General features: G+C 36.5%; 12 protein-coding genes across 12 annotated transcripts; 7 read left to right on the top strand and 5 right to left on the bottom strand. All coding sequences in view use genetic code 12, as the record gives it.

The window, feature by feature from the left end:
- Nucleotides 1-256: 256 nt before the first annotated feature.
- Nucleotides 257-685, top strand: MXR2 (peptide-methionine (R)-S-oxide reductase; the record flags this gene model as incomplete). The annotated part of the gene is made up of 1 exon (XM_064994815.1): nt 257-685. The coding sequence occupies one exon, from the start codon at nt 257-259 to the stop codon at nt 683-685; it is 429 nt and encodes a 142-aa protein (XP_064850887.1).
- Nucleotides 686-869: 184 nt separating this feature from the next.
- On the bottom strand, nt 870-1274 carry EMI1 (Emi1p; the record flags this gene model as incomplete). Its single annotated transcript, XM_064994814.1, has 1 exon — nt 870-1274. The coding sequence occupies one exon, from the start codon at nt 1272-1274 to the stop codon at nt 870-872; it is 405 nt and encodes a 134-aa protein (XP_064850886.1).
- Nucleotides 1275-1515: 241 nt separating this feature from the next.
- HPM1 (protein-histidine N-methyltransferase) lies at nt 1516-2535 on the top strand (the record flags this gene model as incomplete). Its single annotated transcript, XM_064994813.1, has 1 exon — nt 1516-2535. The coding sequence occupies one exon, from the start codon at nt 1516-1518 to the stop codon at nt 2533-2535; it is 1020 nt and encodes a 339-aa protein (XP_064850885.1).
- Nucleotides 2536-5215: 2680 nt separating this feature from the next.
- DASC09_012090 (uncharacterized protein) lies at nt 5216-5671 on the bottom strand (the record flags this gene model as incomplete). Its single annotated transcript, XM_064994812.1, has 1 exon — nt 5216-5671. One exon carries the CDS (start codon nt 5669-5671, stop codon nt 5216-5218), a length of 456 nt encoding a protein of 151 aa, XP_064850884.1.
- A 366-nt stretch (nt 5672-6037) lies between these two features.
- Nucleotides 6038-7991, bottom strand: NOG2 (putative GTPase NOG2; the record flags this gene model as incomplete). Its single annotated transcript, XM_064994811.1, has 2 exons — nt 6038-6742; nt 7194-7991. 2 exons carry the CDS (start codon nt 7989-7991, stop codon nt 6038-6040), a joined length of 1503 nt encoding a protein of 500 aa, XP_064850883.1.
- Nucleotides 7992-8990: 999 nt separating this feature from the next.
- DASC09_012070 (glucokinase) lies at nt 8991-10541 on the top strand (the record flags this gene model as incomplete). The annotated part of the gene is made up of 1 exon (XM_064994810.1): nt 8991-10541. One exon carries the CDS (start codon nt 8991-8993, stop codon nt 10539-10541), a length of 1551 nt encoding a protein of 516 aa, XP_064850882.1.
- Nucleotides 10542-11347: 806 nt separating this feature from the next.
- On the top strand, nt 11348-12697 carry DCW1 (putative mannan endo-1,6-alpha-mannosidase; the record flags this gene model as incomplete). Its single annotated transcript, XM_064994809.1, has 1 exon — nt 11348-12697. One exon carries the CDS (start codon nt 11348-11350, stop codon nt 12695-12697), a length of 1350 nt encoding a protein of 449 aa, XP_064850881.1.
- A 543-nt stretch (nt 12698-13240) lies between these two features.
- Nucleotides 13241-14662, top strand: UBI4 (ubiquitin; the record flags this gene model as incomplete). Its single annotated transcript, XM_064994808.1, has 1 exon — nt 13241-14662. One exon carries the CDS (start codon nt 13241-13243, stop codon nt 14660-14662), a length of 1422 nt encoding a protein of 473 aa, XP_064850880.1.
- Nucleotides 14663-15684: 1022 nt separating this feature from the next.
- On the top strand, nt 15685-16635 carry SAM37 (SAM complex subunit SAM37; the record flags this gene model as incomplete). The annotated part of the gene is made up of 1 exon (XM_064994807.1): nt 15685-16635. One exon carries the CDS (start codon nt 15685-15687, stop codon nt 16633-16635), a length of 951 nt encoding a protein of 316 aa, XP_064850879.1.
- A 65-nt stretch (nt 16636-16700) lies between these two features.
- DPI35 (Dpi35p) lies at nt 16701-17621 on the bottom strand (the record flags this gene model as incomplete). The annotated part of the gene is made up of 1 exon (XM_064994806.1): nt 16701-17621. The coding sequence occupies one exon, from the start codon at nt 17619-17621 to the stop codon at nt 16701-16703; it is 921 nt and encodes a 306-aa protein (XP_064850878.1).
- A 527-nt stretch (nt 17622-18148) lies between these two features.
- Nucleotides 18149-19834, bottom strand: DASC09_012020 (NRAMP family metal ion transporter; the record flags this gene model as incomplete). The annotated part of the gene is made up of 1 exon (XM_064994805.1): nt 18149-19834. The coding sequence occupies one exon, from the start codon at nt 19832-19834 to the stop codon at nt 18149-18151; it is 1686 nt and encodes a 561-aa protein (XP_064850877.1).
- Nucleotides 19835-21623: 1789 nt separating this feature from the next.
- MCM7 (DNA replication licensing factor MCM7) lies at nt 21624-24122 on the top strand (the record flags this gene model as incomplete). Its single annotated transcript, XM_064994804.1, has 1 exon — nt 21624-24122. The coding sequence occupies one exon, from the start codon at nt 21624-21626 to the stop codon at nt 24120-24122; it is 2499 nt and encodes an 832-aa protein (XP_064850876.1).
- Nucleotides 24123-24326: the final 204 nt, after the last annotated feature.

Here is a 24326-nt window from a genome sequence, read left to right as displayed (position 1 = left end):
TTTTCGATTCCTTATTCCTTTGATATTTGATAAATGGGGAAAAGAAAAAGTCGTTGAAAAAAATTTTGAGTTGGGATTATATGCTCAAATGTTTCGTTACCCGGATAATGTGACTGCTAAGGGCACCTCTTAGCTTGATTATATTCAAGCATTGTTCCGTCTGATGATTTGCCACAAGTGTTTGGACTGTCGTTAAGTCACATAATTGATTAGTATATTCCAAACAAGGACCAGTATTTCAAATAGTAATAATAATATGAAAATGCCTAAGTTTCCAATTCAAAGAACAATGGAGGAGTGGCAGAAGAAGTTGACACCAGGTCAGTTCAATGTGATGAGATTGAGTGGTACTGAAAGAGCAGGAACTTCGCAATACAATAATTTTTGGAAAGATGGGATTTATAATTGTGCTGGCTGTGACAATCCTATATATAAATCGGACACTAAGTTCAAGAGTCATTGTGGATGGCCAAGCTTTTATGATGCGATGCCTGGATCAATCGTCACCAAAACTGATAGCTCTTTTGGAATGACCAGAACTGAAATGATGTGTAGTAAGTGTGGTTCGCATCTCGGGCATATTTTTGAAGGTGAAGGCTATAATGTTCCTACAAATGCTAGACACTGTGTTAATGGAATTGCATTAAACTTCAAGGATAGTAAAGATATCCCAGAAATAAACTAGCGTCAGACTTTATTTAATGTACGATTTGAACGATTTTTAGGATTTCTATTAAAATAATGCGATTCTTCACAAAGAATGAGAAAAATATAGATGGAAAAATTTTGATAAAAACCCCTATTTACAAGAACCAAAATCCGATTAGTAGAGCGAAAACCAATATTTCGCACGACCTTATGAAGACAGATCATTTCCTTATCTGCCACACATCCTCACTGCTCCCTTTTGCCTTTGTCATCATTAGCTGTTTTTTAAAATAATTTTGGATTTCTGCTTTTTTCTCTTCTTCGCTTTTTGAACCGAATGTTGAATTTTTTACACAAAACAAAAACTTTTCATAAGCATCTGAACAGGGATTCAATTCGCCATATCTGTAATAATTATTGAATTGCCCACCAACAGAATAGCAACCGAACAATTCATCAAAAGCAGTCGTGCAGGACATCGTCTCTGGATATTGACCAAGTTTAGGGTCCTTCCTCACTGGAACAGTGTCTTCTTTTCTTTGGTTGTTGATATCTGCTGGTGACTCTATGGCATCCTTGAAGATGTTCAAGACATCACTTAGATCATCAGTGTGTTCCTGGCCCATTTTTGAAATTTTGTATTATTATTATTATTTAACCACCGTTGCATGAAAAAGCCTTGATGTATATCTCTTGTACTTTGTATATCTATCCATGCGCCCCATCAATTATTTCAGTTTTCATCAAATTTTGTTTCCGAGAAACCTGCATGTGAGGAAAAAAAAAAAAACTGTGAAATATCGAGCTGATGCCATTCCTCTTTTGTAACTACCTTGGATTCAACAAATACGGATAAAAAGAAAGGAGATGGGTTTCAGCTTCGCTTTTGACGATGAAGATATAGAAAACGAGGATAAAGGAAATCAGAAACAACAAAATTCCACTGAGCAGGTGATTAATCCACTTGACAAAACTCATGACCAAGGTATAGAAGCATCATCATTAAATCTCAAAGAAATACTAGAAACATTATTGGATGTGCCCTTAACTTTCTCTGAAGCTTTTTCAAAAATATATAAAAGAGAACTTTTCGATGTCAAGCACCAACTCATGCTTGAAGATGATAATATCTATAATGAAAACTTGGAGGATACTTTGATGGGTAACGATGATTTGAAGAAATATATTTACGAAGGTGGATTGAAAACTTGGGAATGTTCTGTTGACTTGATAATTCATTTACAAAGCTTATCAGGTGAATTTTTTGAAGTTAGTCAAATTATTGAGCTAGGCAGTGGAACTTCTCTTCCAAGTTGCTTTTTGTTCAAAGAATGCTTGACCCAGAGCAGGCCAATGCGATTTGTGCTTTCTGACTATAATAAATCTGTGTTAAGATTAGTGACTGTTCCAAATTTAGTAATTAATTGGTTCACCTCTTTGGATCTTGAATCCAAGCAGGAGTTGAAAAAGTCTTTTAAAATCAATGCCGACATAGATGCAGAATTGCAGATAACAAGAGAGCTTATTGATAAATTTTTTGAAGATTTGGATAAAAAAAGTATTGAAGTGCAAATATTAAGCGGATCTTGGGGTAGAGATTTCTTGAATTACATTGACGTGTCTCGCAAATCATTGACTCTTACATCAGAAACCATATATTCACCAGACATTGTCCCGACAATATCAGAAATCTTGATTGAACTTCTGAAGAGTGGCAAATGCGTGGTAGCTGCTAAGGATATATATTTTGGTGTTGGTGGTACAGTTCTTGGGTTCTTGGAGTACTTGAATGGTAGAATCAACAATGATAAATTGGGGTTGAAATATGAATTGAAAAGAATCGCAACCGGAGGATTGAATAGATCTTTAATTACAATTACGAATTGAGCAAATGTTGTGTTCACATTAATTCCTATATGTTGAATATATAATTTTAGTGTTCAAGTCTATTGCTGCCTTGGGCATTGCCACTAATAGAAAAGTATCCATAAATCCAACAATGTTTTGGTAGAACGCTTTTGAAGGAATGTAAATATTCTAAATGGAAGTAAATTAACACTTAGTAACTAGTGATATTGAGGGGAATAGTAAAAGAAAAAATAATTTAAACACACCATGCATTTACATCTGTGAAAAGTTTCAAATAACAACGATCAATTGATCATCTGCCTTGGCTCTTAGTAATATTCAATGCTATTTAAGAATAATTAAATGTAACAGTATGTAATTCATCAGAGATTTCAGGGACCTCTCGCTGTTAAAACGTTAACAAAAGTCACTAGTTGCTATGTGTATACCAACGTGATGGTACCATTATTTTGGCACATACTTGTTTTGACGTTGAACTGCTGTTCCAAGAAGGTCCCTTGGCCCAGTTGGTTAAGGCGTGGTGCTAATAACAGCTCTTTGAGCATTGTTACGCCAAGATCGGCGGTTCGATCCCGCCAGGGACCATTTTTTTTATAGAGAGTTTGGTATTAATTTTTTTGCTGGATATTCTTCAACACTCTTCCAGATATGAGTTCCAATAATAATAATATTATATTTTAGGCTAGCCTTTGTGCATTTAATATTTTTATGCATCTCCGCAGCCAAATAATCAAGCACTAAAAATTGTGTAGCATAAGTCATGCTTAAGGTATCTTAGGTACTATTACATCATAGTAGTGAGCATCTACAGAGTATATACATTACTTAACAGTAGGTTTTATCTTATTCAACGCAACAGTTAGCAGATCCAATGAAAACAAAATCATGTATTTTCATGTTTTATACACAGTGAGAGGCTCCATACTTCTGCTCAAGATATCATTCATTAGAGGTGCACGCAAAAGTATTTGTGATGATTAATCTCTTCCATTCTCGTAGGTGGGTTTTTGTATGCCATATGTCTTTGTGCTACATCTTTATTCATAAATTTGTAGCATAAGTTTCGTTATATATGAATCATATTGAGACTCTAGTATTCAACTAACCTTTTTATTATTTTTATATTTACCTACATATTTTTATGTACTTTATTTTTTACCCTTTGTTATATTTTTTTGCTTATTATTCCTTATTAATGAATGAATGTGTTGGGACCCACCAGACACAAAATGTCTGGAATCCCCAGTGGTTCTCGACAGAATAAATAAATGAATTGTAAATTAATGAGTAGTCCAAATCAAATCAAATCAAATTGTATATTAACGAGCCACAGAGGTTCTAAATATCATGCAAGCCGGGCATTTCATGCCGGTCTTTCTAATAGGTAAGTAAAATACTATAACTTTTTCACAACCTCACTCTCCTTGCTTTAAGAATTAATCACATCTCCGGTAAAAAACTCAACAATCAAGATTATTAAGGAAAAAAGGTGCAATGTAAAAATATGAGATGAAGTCACTAGTGAATTACCCATCACTAGGAGCTTCATGAACTGAGATGGAGGTCTTTGTTGAGGGGTTTTGGCACTATATCTCAAATACTAAGTATTTTCAATGTAGTGACCATCAGAATTCTGGGGGATAATAAAAATAAAAATAATAAAAATAAAAATAATGAAAATCAATAGAATAATTGAATCCAAGTAAAAAAATAATTCAAATAATCAAATAGACCAAATAATTCAAATAAGTCAAAATAATCAAGTAAACCAAATAAACCAAATAAACCAAATAAACCAAATAAACCAAATAAATCAAATAAGAACCAGTATGAATGAATGAATTGTATATTAACGAGTCACAGAGGTTCTAAATAACATGCAAGCCGGTACCATGGCGTGCGCGTAGCAAAATACACATTGATTTATATTACAATTATTAAAAAAATTGCTTTCAACCAAGGTTGTATAGTGTAGTGGTTATCACTTTCGGTTTTGATCCGAACAACCCCGGTTCGAATCCGGGTACGACCTCATTTTTTGAAGCGTTATAAACTATAATCTATTATTTAACAAATTGAGAATATGCACAATCATTGCTGTGTGTGTCTCCCTCTCTTTTTTTTTTGTGGTGAGAAGCGGCAATACTTTGTTACTATATTAGAGGTAAATCCTGTATAATTTAATTCATTCTGATATCATTTAGAAACTTTAGATTTGGATTCACTATACAGAATTGTTCATTTTGAGGAAACGTATTGCCTGGAAATTTCATGATAGAATATCATGACGGGCTCTCTAAGTTTTTACAATCCTTCTATTTCAAGTACCATCAATTATAACACAAAAAATCTGCAAGAAAAACCATAAGAGAGAAAGAGAGAAAAGTAAAAAAGAATAACATAAAATACAGAATAGAGATGGGGAGAGATTATGTAATATACAGCACCCTTGAAATGAAATGTATTTGAGAAACCCAAGTGTAAATGTCTTCAAGTGGATATAGTACAATGACAATCTTTAGTAACCATTGAGATATGAACACTTCAGATGGAAATGGCACTAATTTTAGAAATTTGGGTAATCCGTGAAGTAAAAAATCCCTAAATTTAACTTCCAGATTTCCCATGTTTATCCTCACAGAGATCTATAATAGAATACACCTTATTATTATGAGGATTAAGGACATTTCTATAGCATTTATAGTTTCCCCACAACTTTCCCACTTGGCATGCCCTCACCCAATTTACCTAAAAGATTTTCCAAGTTCTGGTTGATTTCTTTAGAGCAGCTCTTTAATCTATCTTTCATTTCTGGTGATACTGACTCTGATGTTAAATTGATATAATGCTGGTCAATGTTTTCTGCGACATATTGGTTCACCATCCCATTACCAAATCTGAAGTTTTTCTTCTGCGCATCCTTTAAAAACTCTTTCGCTGGAACTGACTGCTTGATGTCTAAAAATGATGAGATATCAACAAAGCTCGCTACTGTCTCATTGACAATCTTATCAAGCTCATCTTTTCTCCTAGCGGCACTTATCTCTCCATTATCTTCATAATTCCCCGGCATCAATGGGTCAGTTTCTCCATTCTCATGATTTCCATTCCCATATTCATCGTATCGTAGACAAATAGATAAACAGGCACCCATATCATATATTTATTTAATTTATGTGTTTGTGTTGTTCTTTAATAATAATCTGATTACGCAGTGACTGTGTTCTATCTACAGTACCAGCACCGCTCAATTTTTTTTTAAGGGAACTGCAAGTTCTAAAAATTTACACAACGTCATGTGATTATATTAACATTCTTCTAACAGTGCCGATTTCAACAGGGTTTTACAATAAAATGAGTATCCAAATTAATAAATTTGATCTATTTTGAGAATCAAACCAAATGCAAAAAGATAAAACCCCAATTCAAAATAAGAAAAACGAAAAACTAAAAAGAGAACTAAATATTAGAAAATGACAATTAAATTATAAACATGAACGGACACCAGGTTTCAGCGAAACTAATCTTGAATACCTTTCCATTCTTCCTCATTTTTTTCTTCTTCCTTCTGTTCAGGTTCATCACCTTGCTCCTTTCCTGATTTCTCACCTTCCTTCTTCTCATCTTGCGGAGGTGGGACGAACCAAGGAATTTTCCCTCTGTTGAAATCATTAATCACTTGTTTTGCTACACCAGGTAAATTGGCTTCACCACCTTTAAGCAATTTCCCCTTCTTCTTGGCAATCATTTCCAAAAACTCAACGTAATCGTTCCAACCAGAAATTTCGTAGGTTCTTTCCAAATAGTTGCGCTTAACCTTTTCCAAGATAATGTCGATATATTGTTCAGGATTGGAAACATTTTCCACACGAACAGCACCTCTAAAAAGAATGTCAGCATCAGAATCACTCTTAGAAGGAGGAACAACACCCGGACAGTCAATAAGGAAAATGGATTTCAATAAGGCAACATATTGCCAAACTTTAGTCTCCCCAGGAATTGGTGCGACGTTAGCAACTTTCTTAGATTTAAGACAGTTAATAACTGAAGATTTACCAACATTTGGGTAACCAATGAAACCAACAGAAATTTGTGGTTTATCAGCCTTGAGTTTTTTGAATTGTCTGAGAAGTTGAATAAGAGAACCTTTACCAAATGAGTTCTTGATAGAAGCATGGAAAGCCAAAGTTGGATAGCTCTTAGAAAGATATTTTACCCAAGCAGCCTGAATAATGTTAGTATGTGATTTTCTGGTAATTTGTATTTTCATGAATGAATATCAACCTGAAATTACCAGCCAGTCAGCCAATTAAAAAAAAAGTGAGGAATTAAAAAATTGTTGGGTTTTATACTAAGAACCAAAAGGTTTAATCATGACAATACTGTCAAAGTTTCTGGTTCAACTCATTAAAAACTCGACTTAAATCTGGTAATAGGAACAGAACGTTTCTATAAGTAGTATCAATTCAAAACGAAAGGATACTGAGCGATAAAAGATTGATCTTCCAAAGTAGTAACAGTCCAATTTTATCGATATGAATATAAATATTCATGAAAAAGACGACCTGACAAAAGCTTTGGTACTAAAAAAAGAATAACAAAAAAGGAAATCAAGAAAAAAATATCTGAGAGACTGGTAATTTATCTAAAATTGAAGTTAATAATACAATACATACCGCAACCCAAGTTGGAACCAAGTCACACTTGTTCAAAACGAAGATCATATGTTTATGTGGGGTATCTGTTTTCATAAACTGTTCAATCTTTTCACACCTTGTACCCATTGGATCTCTTGCATCCAAAACTTGGATGACAACATCACTGGAATCAATGACCTTATACAATTCGTTCCAAATTCTTTTGGATTGACCTTTACTGAAAATGGCATCCTTGGCCGCTTGCGTCCAACCATCAGTATCAGTGGTGTTCATAAGACCCAAAGTTGTTGACAATGCTTGTTGGTCTTGAAATTTATCAATATCGTCATTCGAGCTAGCGATCAACTCATTGAATGAAGTGTGAACTTTCGCCTGCTTTTTACGCTGCGATTTTGGACCGAAGGTATTTTCAAAAGATTCCAATTCAACCACAGCCTTCGAAGATAGCTGGCCATTGTTGACAACATCATTAGATTTTTCTTCAAGAAGAGACATCGGAAGCTTGTTTCTCTTAAGGATCACATTGTAAGTATTAGATTGTGTTGTCTGGACGGCATTTCTGAAATATTCTAAAGCGTCTTGGGAAATAACCCTAGAATTGTTGAACCATCTTCTGTTTGGATCTATTCTGGCAGTAGGAATCTCTTTAGATTGTAAAACAGAGGCATCTTGTTTATACATCTTCATTCTTTTAGCCTTTTTGGCATCATGGTAAAAATTTTCACCCTTCACTTTGATGTTACCAAACTTATTTCCAGCACCATCATTCTTAGATTCTTTCGCTCTTCTAGTTTTTTCTTTCTTCTGGACACCCATATTTGTCGAACAATTGAATGTAGTGTGAGAATGGAAGAAAAAGAAATTGTAGAGAAAGTGAAAAGAAAATTTTTCCCTTTAAACAAAAATAAGCAGAAAATTTTTTTTTTTTTTTTTTGTTTTCTGCTCATCAGGGGTTCTGCACCCTTCAGCAGCGCACAAAACCAAATATTATCACATGACAAAAGGCGTGATGAGGATTATCGTTTTTCTGCAACCGCACAGTAAATGCGCCTTCAACTGCTGTGTGGGGGAGGGGGAGACCAAGGCAGGTAACATTGACGAATAGCAACAAACGATGCGTCATCCACTAGATAATTTAATCCGCAAACATCATTCATAATAGCCCATCAAATTCTCTCTCTCTCTCTCTCTTTTTTTTTTTTTTTTTATTTGTTTCCGGTTTCCTCTGTTTCTTAAGTGAGATTTTTTTTTTTCCCGGAAGGATTCCGATTACCTTTTCCAGCCCTCACACGATGTCAAAAGTACCCTGATACTTGGATTGCTTTCCTGTTAAAGAGGAATTGGGTAGTGAGCATCAGTAGAAATAACATATATAATGAAATAATAGAATTGATAATATTGCTAATATTACACTGCCTCTATTTTTAATATGTATTTATTGAATATTGGCTATAAATATAGAAAACAAAAATATCAGATGCTTGCTCTGGCTGCAGGTCGTCAGCATTACTTACCTATACCTGAATGTGGAGACATTTTTTTTTTTTTCTCCTGGCAGGCACTATAAAATATAATTTGTAGTATAAATTAGACTCGGAAAGCAATACTTGGATTTTCTTCTTTTCCCTTTTTCGTTCTTTTATACTTTATTCCATTACAATCACTTTTTCGAAATCTTTCAATACTTATTCTCATCATAAAGGGTTTGATATCATTTGAACTAACATACACATTCCACTTCTTTTTTTTTTTTTTAGTTTTCTGTTTGATTGATTTCAATTCAATATATATATATATCGATAGTCGTCATTTAGAATGTCCTTGAAAGATATTAGTGAAGAGGTCACTAGGAGAACAATTGAACGAACTTTGGACCAGTTCAAAATTACCCCAGAAAATATTCGGGAAGGTGTGCTATATTTCAACAAGCAAATGAGAGATGGGTTGAGAAATAAGAGTGAATCTCATGATTACATGCCAATGATTCCAAGTTTTATTACCCATATTCCAGATGGCTCCGAAACTGGATTATCATTGGCTGGTGACTTGGGAGGTACAAACTTTAGAATTTGTTCTGTCGAGTTGAATGGTGACCATACATTTAATCTTGAACAGTATAAGACTAAAGTGGAAAAAGCTTTTATGGTAGGCACCTCCGATGAGTTGTTTGGTCACCTAGCCAGACAAATAAAGTACTTTTTATCTTTACATCATTCTGACTACTTGAAATCCAATACAGAGAAAATTAAAATGAGTTTTACTTTCAGCTTCCCCTTGGACCAAACTTCATTGAATACAGGAACTTTGATCAGATGGACTAAGGGTTTCAATATCGAAGATGCTGTTGGTAAGGATATTGCTGAGCTTTTCCAAAAAGCCATTGACTCGTTAAATTTGCCAGTCAGGATTGTGGCAATCACTAATGATACAGTTGGAACTTTATTGGCCAATGCCTACTCATCAGTATCGAAAAAGAAGACCGTTTTAGGGGCCATCTTTGGCACAGGCACCAATGGTGCATATGCTGAAAAATTGGACAACATTGCCAAATTGGATTCCAAAACCGTTGAGCTCTTGAAGTCCAGGGGAATCGATGACATGATCATCAATACCGAATGGGGATCATTTGACAATTGTTTGAAGTTCTTGCCAACTACCATATATGATGAAATTGTTGACTCAGAAACCAGTAACCCTGGTGTCCATGTCTTTGAAAAGAGAATCTCCGGGATGTTTTTGGGTGAAATTGTCCGTTTGATGATGTTGGATCTTCACAAGAGAAAGTTAATTTTGCAGAATTATGAACAAATTGAAGCAACTTTGAGGTCTGTTCCATCATCCTCAAATCTACTCAACTTGACCAATTTACCAAGAAGACCAAACAGTAAGAAGCTATCTCACAGAATTCTAACTGAGTGGAATTTCACCACCGAAAATTTGAGTAAAATCCAAATTGATGATACTAAGAATTTGAAGGTTACTGAATTGGTCATACAAGAAAGTTTGCATCTTGCAACCACTTTCGAAGATCGTATCATCATTAAGGAAGTTACCACTGCCGTTACTACTAGAGCTGCATTGTTGTCTTCCATAGCTATTGCTGCCGTTGTTTTGAAGACAGGAAGATTGGGAGTTACATTAGATGAAAAAGGTGTATTGGTTGATACTCATTTGAAGGATGATGTAGTTGAAGTTGCTGTTGACGGTTCAGTGGTTGAGTTCTATCCAGGGTTCCAAGAAAATATTTACCGAGGGTTGAGATATTCCCAGTTAGGCGAGGATTTTGCAAAGAAGATTGATATTACTATTACTAAAGATGGTAGTGGTGTTGGTGCCGCACTTTGTGCTGGTTCTTATTTGGAATAATCGAGGGTGTATGTACTCATTTGCTTGCGTGTGTGTGTGATCTAGGTCGCTGTCTCTCTCTCTGTCTCTCTCTTCATTTTCGTTTGCTTTTTTTTACTTTTTAAAATTTTGATCCCCTTTATATGAAAACTTTGATAATATTTTTTCGTCAATCAATGATACATTGATTATTAAATACAAAAGAAAGGTCGTGTGGCTATGTTGTGTCTATAGATCATATCACTTAAGATCTTCGGAATGGCTTCTCTAGAGCAGCTTGTATCTGCTATCATATATGAATATAGCCGCATAATATACTGGTCAAGATACCAATATATTCGATACTAAATAGCTTTTAAAAAAAAGATAGAAAGCATTGAACTTGATAACTTTTTGAGTCTAAATGTGCCCCAATATATTAATCCATGCATCCCAGTAAGAACTCTTATCACGTGTGATTTTTTTTTTGCTTAAAAAAAAGAAGGTCTCTGCTCCAAAAATAGATGGATTTACTTAGCCCTTTTTTTATTTTTCTTTTAGCCTAGCAGAAGAGATACTTTGTTGATTTCATTTTAACTAAAACAGGAAGGTCATTATTTAAGTGCTCTATAGAGGATTATAAGAATTCTGCTGTTTATATTCACGAATACTTGCAAACATTTTTTCTCTTAATCCAATATTTTTTCTTGTTTTGAAAAACAGTTTTCAGTGACAGTTTTCCAAATCAAAGTGGAATAGCAAATTACACATCAAGAAACACATAGAGGAAGTTCGTTGGTTGTATTTTTTTCACTCATTTTCCTTCTTTTCTCTAGTTTCGTTTCAGAATGAAAATATCCATCTTAACCTTAGTAACGTGCTTGACACAGACAATATCAGCTTTAGAAATTGGAATAACCAATTATGGTCTTCTTCAAGGGGCTACAGGTCAAGTTGCTGCTGGTATGCTAGATTATTATGAAGGTACTAAATATGGTGGTACTATTGGTATGTTCTCATATCCGTATTATTGGTGGCATGCCGGCGCAGCATTTGGTGCTTTGGTTGATTACTGGCATTTGATTGGTGATACGTCATATGTGAATTTGACCAAAACAGCATTATTATATCAAACCGGGGATAATTGGGACTACATTCCAGCAAATCAATCAACTACAGAAGGTAATGATGATCAGGCCATGTGGGGATTAGCCGTCATGGGAGCTACCGAAAGAAACTTCTCAAACCCTACTTCTGACCAGCCAGGCTGGTTATACCTCTCTCAGGCTGTCTTTAATACAATGGCTGTAAGATGGGATGACTCTACTTGTAATGGTGGTTTGAGATGGCAAATCTTCAGATGGAATAACGGTTATGATTATAAAAATGCCATTTCCAATGGTGCGTTGTTTCATATGGCTGCAAGATTAGCCAGATACACTGGTAATGATTCTTACGTTGACTGGGCTGATAAAGTTTGGTATTGGTTGGAATCTGTTCAATACATTAACGAATCTGCTCCGGGCTATTGGGCGGTTTATGATGGTGCTTCTGCTTTAACTAACTGTACTGACGTATCAAAATTGCAATGGACTTACAATATGGGCTTGATTATGGCTGGTAGTGCCTACCTTTATAACTACACTTTAGACGAAATTTGGTTGACCAGAACTATAAATTTGGTGAATAGTAGTAAAGTCTTTTTCAAGAATGATACAATGTATGAAGCGGCTTGTCAGCCAGCGGGAACTTGTGACGAGGATCAAAGAACATTCAAAGCCATTTTCGCGAGATGTTTAGGTTTGACAGCCAGATTGGCGCCTGATACCAATGGTACCATCATGCCTTGGATCGAAGCATCTGCATTAGCAGCAGCAGCAAGTTGTGATGGTGGTCTAGATGGCCACACTTGTGGCCAGAACTGGTTCTTAGGGACTTATGATAATAAATATGGTTTGGGTGAAGAAATGGCTGCTTTAGAAATTATGCAAAGTCTTAGAATCTGGGACAGACCTGCTCCTTACACTGCATCTACTGGTGGTACTTCAGAGGGGAACCCAGCAGCTGGTTTAATCGATATGACTGCTAACGAAACTAAACCTTTGGATCTTCATACAAAGGACAAGGCAGGTGCGGGCATTATTACAGTGGTGATTGCTGCAACAATTATCGGATCCGCAATATGGTTGATTATTTGATTGAACGATTTGAAATTGATTTTTCTTTCTTTTTTTTTTGTATATCATTTTGTCTTACCTACTTCTCATCTCATCCATCTATCTTTTTGGAATTATTTTTTTCTTCTATTTAACCTGTTTTGAATATTATTATCTACAATGCTATATATCTTTCAGTAGTTATTCGTGTTTTGTATAACAGTGGGGTATAAGCTTCCTAAGAGCTTTACATTCGCCATCTTAGTGCACAGTTCTGGTTAACAGGTAATTTCCCTTATCAGACCCGGCTTATCATCATAGCCTCAGGCAAGTTTTCCCTCGGGATGGCACGTGGCAATGTCCCGGTGTATGCATGTGTCACCCGGAGACCCCCGCTACGGTATTGTTCTTCCTTTCTTTTTGTGGCAGGTTGCGTAATCAGATGAGCTAGACTGAGGTATATAAACAGCAATTTGCCTCCCTGATTTTTATTTTTCTGGCTTTCATTTTTCCCATATTCATAAACAATTTCTGCTGTTTATTTAATCTTCTTTTTATCTACACTACACTATTAATACTCCTAAGATGCAAAGGGAATCCACTATACACCTGATGCTTAGATTGAGAGGTGGTATGCAAATCTTTGTTAAGACCTTGACCGGAAAGACCATCACTCTTGAAGTCGAATCCTCTGACACTATTGACAACGTCAAGTCAAAGATTCAAGACAAGGAAGGTATTCCACCAGACCAGCAAAGATTGATTTTCGCTGGTAAGCAATTGGAAGATGGTAGAACCTTATCTGACTACAATATCCAAAAGGAATCCACTTTACACTTGGTGCTTAGATTGAGAGGTGGTATGCAAATCTTTGTTAAGACCTTGACCGGAAAGACCATCACTCTTGAAGTCGAATCCTCTGACACTATTGACAACGTCAAGTCAAAGATTCAAGACAAGGAAGGTATTCCACCAGACCAGCAAAGATTGATTTTCGCTGGTAAGCAATTGGAAGATGGTAGAACCTTATCTGACTACAATATCCAAAAGGAATCCACTTTACACTTGGTGCTTAGATTGAGAGGTGGTATGCAAATCTTTGTTAAGACCTTGACCGGAAAGACCATCACTCTTGAAGTCGAATCCTCTGACACTATTGACAACGTCAAGTCAAAGATTCAAGACAAGGAAGGTATTCCACCAGACCAGCAAAGATTGATTTTCGCTGGTAAGCAATTGGAAGATGGTAGAACCTTATCTGACTACAATATCCAAAAGGAATCCACTTTGCACTTGGTGCTTAGATTGAGAGGTGGTATGCAAATCTTTGTTAAGACCTTGACCGGAAAGACCATCACTCTTGAAGTCGAATCCTCTGACACTATTGACAACGTCAAGTCAAAGATTCAAGACAAGGAAGGTATTCCACCAGACCAACAAAGATTGATTTTCGCTGGTAAGCAATTGGAAGATGGTAGAACCTTATCTGACTACAATATCCAAAAGGAATCCACTTTGCACTTGGTGCTTAGATTGAGAGGTGGTATGCAAATCTTTGTTAAGACCTTGACCGGAAAGACCATCACTCTTGAAGTCGAATCCTCTGACACTATTGACAACGTCAAGTCAAAGATTCAAGACAAGGAAGGTATTCCACCAGACCAACAAAGATTGATTTTCGCTGGTAAGCAATTGGAAGATGGTAGAACCTTATCTGACTACAATATCCAAAAGGAATCCACTTTACACTTGGTGCTTAGATTGAGAGGTGGTATGCAAATCTTTGTTAAGACCTTGACCGGAAAGACCATCACTCTTGAAGTCGAATCCTCTGACACTATTGACAACGTCAAGTCAAAGATTCAAGACAAGGAAGGTATTCCACCAGACCAGCAAAGATTGATTTTCGCTGGTAAGCAATTGGAAGATGGTAGAACCTTATCTGACTACAATATCCAAAAGGAATCCACTTTACACTTGGTGCTTAGATTGAGAGGTGGTTTTTAAACTCTGGTTATATATATACAACCAAAAATACTTGAATTGCCTGCTTAGTTTTTTACCTCCTTTTTTTGAAGATAGTTTATTAAAGTTCAATATTTATTAAATGATGTGTTTCTTCTGCTTTTTCTCTCAGATTGGTTGTTTGTAAGAGTATACTCAAGGAGTACTCAAGGGGACAGGAAATAACGTCATCGAGGATTTAAGGGGTGTGGATGATGAGCTGCATGACACTGTCCAAGAAGCATTACCGGTGAAGGTTTACCGGAAATATTCGGTGACCCTACTGTCGCTTTGGAAAGAAAAATCACATGAAAGCAAAAGTTTCATCACCTTGATGATACAGTTGATTAACTTATTTCCATTGATAACAAAGGTTATTCGCTCATAGGTCTTATTGATTATCTCCAATGTACAGTTTATTCTTTTTACTGTTGAATTTAATTAGCCGATATCTCTAGTAAGACTGAAACAATCGAACTAATGAGAATTTTGAATACATTTCTCGAAGCGTACTGGAGGATGCTAGATTAGAGTCCGGTATTGTAATTCCAATATCATTAAATTAACAGGCTCTTTTGATTTCGACGCCATCTCAACTTCAATTTTCATATTGCTGCAACTTGGGAATGGATCAGATATATACATTGAAGGATATTGGAATGCGAAGGTATTCTGATTCCTCCAAATGAGCCGATAACAACACTCCGAGTACTTGCTGAAGATTCAATTCTATGAGAATATTAGAATTGAAACAGATAGAGTTCTTACAATTCTGCGTAGATAATTATTATTATTATTATTCTTAAGGAGTATAGTTGTAGAAGAAAGAAAGACAATAAGTAAAGTATATAAGCATCTAATATACTGGCCCACACAACACACGGGTAACCTGGAACCTTTCAAAAATTTTGTTAGGGTCAGAGCACCAACGTTTTGGAGGGAAACCAGTGGGGGATGGGGAGACGTTTATGGTGATAGCGCACTACCAATTATTTCAAATCCCGAAAGGTTGTCCAACAAGTAAGATGTTAGAATTACATGTCTGGGGCTCTGCCAACCAGATATCTGGGTTTTGTGCTGAATCGATCGCGGCGACGATATATTTCAAACTTGCAACTTCGAGAAGTCAATCGAAAACCGACCATCGAATTGTTCCATCGGTTGACGCTGGGTATTTGGATAATGTTTGTTATGGGTTGCCGTTTTTGAAGGACACCACGAACGATGGGAAAGTTGTCGAGGGGTACGAAAACATCGTGAGATATTTGAAGAAATTGAATATTGAGTACGATCTCGACGCTTGGTTATCGAACAATAACGCTCTTTTGAATACCGCGTGCAGCAACTTCATTTCCCAAAAGCTTTTCTTGATCAGCTATTACAATTATTTTTTGAATAAGTCGAACTACGATAAATTCACCATCAAATTATTCCGGTTCTATTTGCCGTTCCCATTACAATATTATGTCCCGGTAAGATTAAAGGAGCGACTCTTGCAAAAATGCGAGGTCATTGGGCTATCGTCAACTTCGTCAAACAATTCATATTATAAAACTTCGAAAGAACAGCAACAAAATGAGGAATTTGCTAAGGAAAAAATGGAAAGAATCGAAAAAGAGTTGAGCTTGCCGTCTTTGGGTAGTGTCCATTCAGACTTGCAGAAAAAGAGACTCGAAAGTTTGCAGCTATTAAAGGATACTTCGGGCAATTTCAGAGGATTGAACTTATTACAACAATATATCGAAAGAATCGATATCAATGACACAATAATTCCTCAAGCCGATGAAGCCAATTCAAGCTCAACGTATATATTTGGTGACCAGCCTTCTAGTTCTGATATTCTATTGATTGGGTTCATCATCAGTTCTTGCAATGAGGCATTGCCAGACCAGTTCTTGAACAGCTTGTTGCAATTGAAATATCCAAAAATCGCACACCTAGCTAAAGATTTCAAGGATAAATATGTATTTTATTAGGATTAAATAATGGTGAAAGAGAAAAGAACAAAAAAAAAAAACAGAGAAAAAAAAAACATTCATGTTCATGTGTCGAAAATCGAATCTAACTGTTTGTAGTCATTAATTATAAACTTCTTATCTCCATCCCATAGATATCCGCCCTCCATTTTTGCAAAGTTCTGTTCCTTGGCTTCTAAAAAATAATCATACCCATAGTTTCTGTCAATCAAAATCCCGTTCCAACCTGAGTTTATAGACCCTTGCAAATCAGTACAATAAGTATCTCCAAAATGCCAGCAGTATTTTAATAATTCTGCTTCATTGTTGAAAGTTAAAAGCCCACGTTTCACCAAATCATTTATAATATATTCAAAACTCTCTTTGTTTGGTTTTTCTACTTGGGTATTGTAGCTGATATACACCAAATCTTCCGCGATCATCTCATCGCTTACCAATTGTAAATGTTTCAAAATCAATTTGACCCTAGGGTCTCCGTTACTATTAATCAATAATATGGGTCTGTCATTTTTCACTTTGACTTCAGCGCCTTCGTCGAACTTTGACAAGTCGACCATCTTCATTTTTTTGATAGTGTTTACTAGACAGGAATCAGTATAGTAAGCTTCACCAGAGAAATACTCGATTAAATCCTTGGACATGTTAAATGGGACTTTATAAGGATGAAAAGCTTTTGAAATTAATAACCCCCACCAATTATCAGAGTATCGGATAACCGGATTGGATTCATCAACCACTTTAAACTCGTTGAATTCCTCGATGAGTAGATCATTATTGATACCATAGTTTGGAAATCGGAGTTCCATCTCTTTAAAGCCCACAATGAAGTCTTTCAGAATAGCATCAGGAGACTTAGCAATTCCATATTTTAACCCAAATTTATGATAAGTCTTAAATGGTGGTTCTAGAAGAAGGTATAACGTTTCAAAAGCATCAAAGGAAAGCACCCTAGGAAAGCTTATCTTTCCTCTAATGGCGCTCATCATCTATTGGTAGCGTAGGTAGCAGTCGAAGTAAAAGTCTGCAAATTGATGATCTTAGATGATATGATGTACTTCTAGCTTCGCATAATCAATAACAACGAGGAGAAAGAATGAAGAGCCATCCCTACCTAATAAAGAAGAACAATTGAAAATTGACTCGCAACGTATGTTAAAATTCTCCCAACTCCACAAGATGGTTTTGGTATCACACTTGCTATTTCTGTTAATAAGATGCAAATGCTTATACAATTACTTCTCTAATAGCAATGTGTAAGTATACTATTGGGATAAATGTTGTTATTTAGTATCAAATGATTAATAAAATGACATTTGTGATATATAACAACCATGAAAGTGGGGAGACGCACTGAGGTTAAATGCCCTGTAGTAGTCATCTCATCACCAATCTCTTTCATCATTTACATTATTTACCGTTAACAATATGATAGTAATAATAATAATAATAATAATAATAATAATAATTTTTATTATTTATATATATATATATAAATATTAAACAAGAATGTTGCTTAAGTTTGTCCTCCAGTTATTCCTAACTCGACAATCATATACACATTCAAAACACAAATGAATATCCAAACAATAACCGCAATTATCGAAACAAGCCAGTTATTGGCCATGTTAATGTATGTAGCGTTATCACAAATTTCTGTCGAGCTAGAAGTTTCAATCAGTTGACTACATATCTGCTGCTGAGAAGTCGAAGCATTGCTCTTTGGAGCAATATCCTTTGGCAAAGCATCACGAGAGTCTATATTTTGATCGTTTATGGATGATGCGCCAGCGGCAGTTGTGCGATGTCTAATATTCATTTCGGTTAATTCGAAATTCTCAGTTTCCATATCAGGATTCAATTTATAATCGAATTGTTTAACATCAATCTTATAATCTTCCTTGACTTCAACTTTCATCACTGACTTCTTGCAGGTGAAGTAAATCAAAGGTGCCGAAATGAATGGCAAAAGAATTGAAAGACAAACTTGCGATGCATTCAAGGCTTGAGATAAACCGCTTTTACCAATTGTCAATGAAATAACCAAAGAAGGTAAGATAGCCACTGATCTGGTGACGATTCTTCTTTTCCATGGTTTAATGGTCCAATTCAAATGACCTTCAGAGACGATTTGACCACTCATTGTACAAACAATACCAGCCATTAAACCCGATAGCAACAAGGCAATCATAAACAATTTCCCAGCAGCTGGGGCCAAGTATGAGCTTAAGAGATCGTAAATCACGTATAAATCGGCATCAGCGGCTTCGGGGGTCCCGTACAACGATGCTCCAGCAATGATTAAAATGGAGCAGTTAACAAACAAGGCCACAGTAAATAATGTAATGGAAAGTTCGATAATCGATGCTTTTAAAGAGAACTTCACCGCTTTCAAAGTAGGTTTATAATCGTAGGTGAAAAATTCTTCGGCAGCCTCCTTTGTTTTGAACCAGTCTTCACTGATATATCCATTATCTTCATCATATTCTCTCAATCTTGGTTTGACTAAACTGGATCCCAAGATCAACGAATGAGGCATAACGGTGGCCCCCAAGATAGAAGTAGCGGTATACATCCCGTTGTTTTGAAAAGTTTCTTTTGAAGGAACGAACCCGCGGAAAATGTCTTTAATATCGGTCTTTGGGATCATTTTTAATTCGACACAAAAGCAAATGACCACGGTGAGAACAAATATCGCGATTACATATTCGATGATACGAATGAATTTGACGGATCTTCCTGGTCTGTAAGCAACGAGAACGATAAGCACATCGACAATCGTCAAGATCACCCCGGCTGGCAAAGGAATTTTCATCAAGATATTCAAGGCGATTGCTGTCCCGATAACTTCGGCAAGATCAGTAGCGATGATGGCACATTCCGAGCAGGCAAAGAGGAACCAGTTGACGTATTTGTTAAGATGAAGTTTGCAGGCACTTGGCAAATCCAAACCAGAGACCGATCCTAATTTGATACACAACGATTGTAGGAAAACAGCGATTAAATTGGATAGCAACACCACACATAGAAGAGAGAATCTATTAGTACTACCGGCAGCAATATTGGAACTGTAATTACCGGGGTCCATATAAGACACAGAAATTAAGATGGACCCTAGACAGAATTTCCGGCATTTTATAATAATGTCTACGACATCTTTAGACGATTTCCAATTACCAATCTTACTGAGAAGTTGATTCATGGTAAAAGATAGTGTTGCTGAGCCGTTTTGCAGTGAGCCTTGATTAGTATAAAAAGTGCAATAATGACAGGCCGCGGGGACATTCTTTATATAGCGAGGGACAGGGCCCTTTTTTTTTTTTCAACATCGAAAGATGATTTCGGGTCCGCTCTCTCTCTGGGTGCTGTTAGCATGTAGCTATATATAGCCGGGGGTTATATTAACCTTTTGCACATCATTTCCTCCCCAGGATGTGCACTGGGAGAAGTAGAAAGCGACCAAGAGTCAACATAGAGTGAAGTAGACTATAAATAAACGCTGTATGATTGGTAAATACTTATTGGAAATTAATTAGTTTACTTGGCGTGGTGGCATTTCTGTTTCATTCTGGTGTGAGAGTATATATACCACGCAGTGAACCGTGATTGTATGGCTGAAACTCTGGTATCAGGTAAACTGCAACAGGCCAATCACTCAGTACCTCCGGCTAATATATAAAAGACCTAATTATCCCTGTTTCTTGACCTCCTTCTATCGGAGTAACAGACTGTATGAGTGAGGTACTTTTTCACTTCAATAGCGATAGGTGACGATCTGCATTGTGCAGCACCTCACCACAGCAATATGCAAGTCCGCGCAGATTTTTTGATTTTGGTTTTATTTTATTTTTTGTGCTCTGCGCCCTCCTGGTTGGGGGGGGAAGGGTGCTTTTACTGCCGTGTGATGTCGCCATACGCAATAGCCGTGTGCCTCCTCTCATCATCATCATTCATATAACTTATAATGGCTCATCGTAGGTAGTAAGTTTTCCAATGTAATTGTTAGCGTAGTTAGTTATTTAATTACTATAAGATGTGCCCAAGACCTACCAGACAGTGGCAATGAGACATCAAGCAAGGCCAGCTAAATTTATCAATCTATTGCCACCTTGGTTCAGCTCAGTTTATGATAGTATTAGCTCAGCCTTCTCCTAACTAATTGAAAGGGTCTGCAAACTAATATTATTCTCCTACGGTATCCCCTTGATTAGGTATAAGTGCCAGAATTGTGATTTTGATGCGGTGCTGGCCGTTCACACTGGAATTGACGTCCCTGATTATATAACTACAACTGGTGGTTTATAAACCAATTACGAAAAGTTCTCATAAGGCTATTGACCAAGCAATTCAATGCTATGAGGCTGTACACCACGGCCCGCGGATTCTCTGCCTCGTGAACTTTCAACACCGTGGCAAGAACATGGTAATATTCAATAATTTCTCGGTATTTATAATGCAAAGGCAGATAACCAAATGTAATCTATAAATGTTTTTGATACAGATTGGAAGGACAACAACGATATCAGTAAATACGAACAATGAACAGGAAAGAAGCGAAGAAACGTTATCAGCACCTAAAGCAGATACGTAACTAGTTTGTGACATTCACAACCTGAAGCTTGGGCAGAGAAGAGATAAACATAATGGTTCATAGAAGTGAATCTGATACAGTGAGTAGACAGACTATGGATATGTCACCGTTGTTTTATAATTATTGTACCAGAAAGCTCACCAGAATTGTACCTCTTCAAATTCATATAAAAAACACAATAAAAAAAAAAAAAGACGCGAAATTTATTTGTTTTGCAAAGTTTCCCAATTAGGAAATCTCAGCAGCATTTTTTTTTGGAGCTTAAAAAAAAAAAAGGCAGCGAAAAAATCGCGTCTTTCGTCCACTTTTTCTTTCTTCCTCTCCTTTCTTCTTTACACATTTATATATTCAACTACAAAAGAAACAACAACTATATTATATAACCACAATAACAATAATAATGACAACAGTCGCTCCACAGTCATCCTCCGCTAGTATTTTGAGGACCATTCAAATCAATGTGGATTATCGAGACGTCAATTCCAAAATTAAAGATTTCTTATTACATTACAAGGCTTCCAATTATGATAACAATCTTTCGGCATTCGAGGCCCCAGAATTGAACCAAATAGACGACCTAACTTCGAACTTACAGAACGCCGACATTGGTAATGGGCCAAAATATATGTACTTGCTACAAAAAATCGCCAATAGAGAAATCACAACCTTATACATCGATTTGGACGATCTTAAAGCATACGAAGAAAGCATTGTATTCAACAACCTGAGAAATAGTGCGTCTGGCAGAGGTAGATCTAACTCGGTGGTCGACTTTATTTGTGCCAATACTTTGCGTTATACTGAATTATTTTCCCGAGCCATTGACGATATTATGCCTGAGCCAACCGTTGATATCAGTTATAAGGATGATGTTCTCGATGTTATCGTTCGTCAAAGAAAGCTACGTAACTTGAGATTACAACAAGAAAACCAAGAAGAATTAATGAATACAGGGCTAATGGGTGATATCCAAGGTAACGCCACCACCACTACCAACACTTTGGAAAATAATAATCAAGAAGACTTGTTTCCTGCCTCATTAACCAGAAGATATTGTCTTTATTTCAGACCGTTGACTGATCTTTATCGTGGCAAAGGTAAAGCCTTGGCGGTTAGAGAAGTTAAAGGGGACTTGTTGGGTCAATTGATCACCGTTCGTGGGATTGTTACCAGAGTTTCTGATGTCAAGCCACTTATTCAAGTCAATGCGTATACTTGTGACAAGTGTGGGTTTGAAATTTTCCAAGAAGTCAACTCCAAAACTTTCACTCCATTATCAGAATGTACTTCTGAAGAATGTGTCAAGAATCAATCTAAGGGTCAATTGTTTATGAGCACTCGTGCTTGTAAATTCCTGGCTTTCCAAGACGTTAGAATTCAAGAATTGGCAAACCAAGTCCCAGTGGGTCACATTCCCCGTAGTTTGGATATCCATATCAATGGCGATTTGGTCCGTACGGTAAATCCTGGTGATACCGTTGATATCACTGGTATTTTCTTACCAAGTCCATACACTGGTTTCCAAGCGTTGCGTGCTGGTTTGTTGACCGATACTTATTTAGAAGCTCAATTTATTAGACAGCACAAGAAGTCTTATCAAAGTTTGAATATGGATATTGATGTCGAAATCAAATTAGATGCTATTCGTGCTGAAGGTAACTTGTATGAAAGATTATCAAAAAGTATTGCCCCAGAAATCTTTGGTCATGACGATGTCAAAAAAGCATTATTACTCTTGCTTATTGGTGGGGTCACCAAAGAAATGAAGGACGGTATGAAAATTAGAGGTGACATCAACATTTGTTTGATGGGTGATCCCGGGGTGGCCAAATCTCAATTATTGAAAAGTATGTCCAAGATCGCCCCAAGAGCGGTTTACACCACCGGTAGAGGTTCTTCCGGAGTTGGTTTGACTGCCGCAGTTATGAGAGACCCAGTGACTGACGAAATGGTTCTTGAAGGTGGTGCCCTCGTGTTGGCGGATAATGGTATCTGTTGTATTGATGAATTCGATAAAATGGATGATAATGATCGTACTGCGATCCATGAAGTCATGGAACAGCAAACCATTAGTATATCTAAGGCTGGTATCAACACCACTCTTAATGCTAGATCATCTATTCTAGCTGCCGCTAACCCTGTGTACGGCCGTTACAATCCAAAACTTTCACCTTTAGAAAACATCAATTTACCAGCAGCATTACTTTCCAGATTCGATGTATTATTCTTGTTGCTTGATACCCCATCCAAAGAAAATGATGCCAGATTAGCCCAGCATGTGGCGTTTGTGCATATGAATAATCGTCCACCAGCCTTAGATTTCGAACCGGTCGATGCCACCACTATCCGTCAATTCATTTCCAAGGCTAGATCATACAAGCCAGTGGTTCCAAAAGAAGTTGGGGAATTCGTCGTCAACTCTTATATCAAGATGCGTCAAGAATCCAAATCTACCGAAGGTTCCATCAAACAATTCTCCCATACTACACCACGTACCTTTTTGGCAATTATGAGAATGTCACAGGCTTTGGCACGTCTTAGATTTGATGAGGAAGTTAAGATTGAAGACGTTGAGGAAGCACTTAGATTGATCGAAGTTTCAAAGAGTAGTTTGTATCGTGACGAAGACGCCGAAACAGAAAGACAAGATGCTAGTGCCACTACCAAGATCTACCAGATCATCAGAGAAGCCGCTATTTATGCTAAACAGAGTGATGAAATGGAAAATGGTAGACCAGTTTTGGAAATGCACCACCTTAGAGCCAACGTCATTGCTAGAGGGTTTACTCAACACCAATTCAACGATTGTATTAATGAATATGCATTCTTGAACATTTGGTTCTTGAATGATGATAAGTCCAAATTATACTTTGTCGATAGTGTTGAAGAAGATCTTTGATGCAAGGTTGTTTTTTAATATTCATGTATTTTTTAAAATTCTTTCAGTTTTCTATTTGTGTTGTATTTTGGTTCTCCATTAGTTGCTCTATTCTTTCTTTCTTTCTCTCTCTCTCTCTCTCTCTCTTTTTTTTTTTTTATGTGTGTGTCGTTGTTATTCGTATAGTTTTTTATTTTATGTTCCATTGGTTTCGGCTTTAAAGAT

Source organism: Saccharomycopsis crataegensis (genome assembly GCF_037102585.1).
Source record: "Saccharomycopsis crataegensis DNA, jcf7180000000073, whole genome shotgun sequence".
Lineage (NCBI taxonomy): Eukaryota > Fungi > Ascomycota > Saccharomycetes > Ascoideales > Saccharomycopsidaceae > Saccharomycopsis > Saccharomycopsis crataegensis.
Note: the sequence above shows the minus strand (reverse complement) of the source record. Positions and strands in the feature narration are given on the sequence as shown.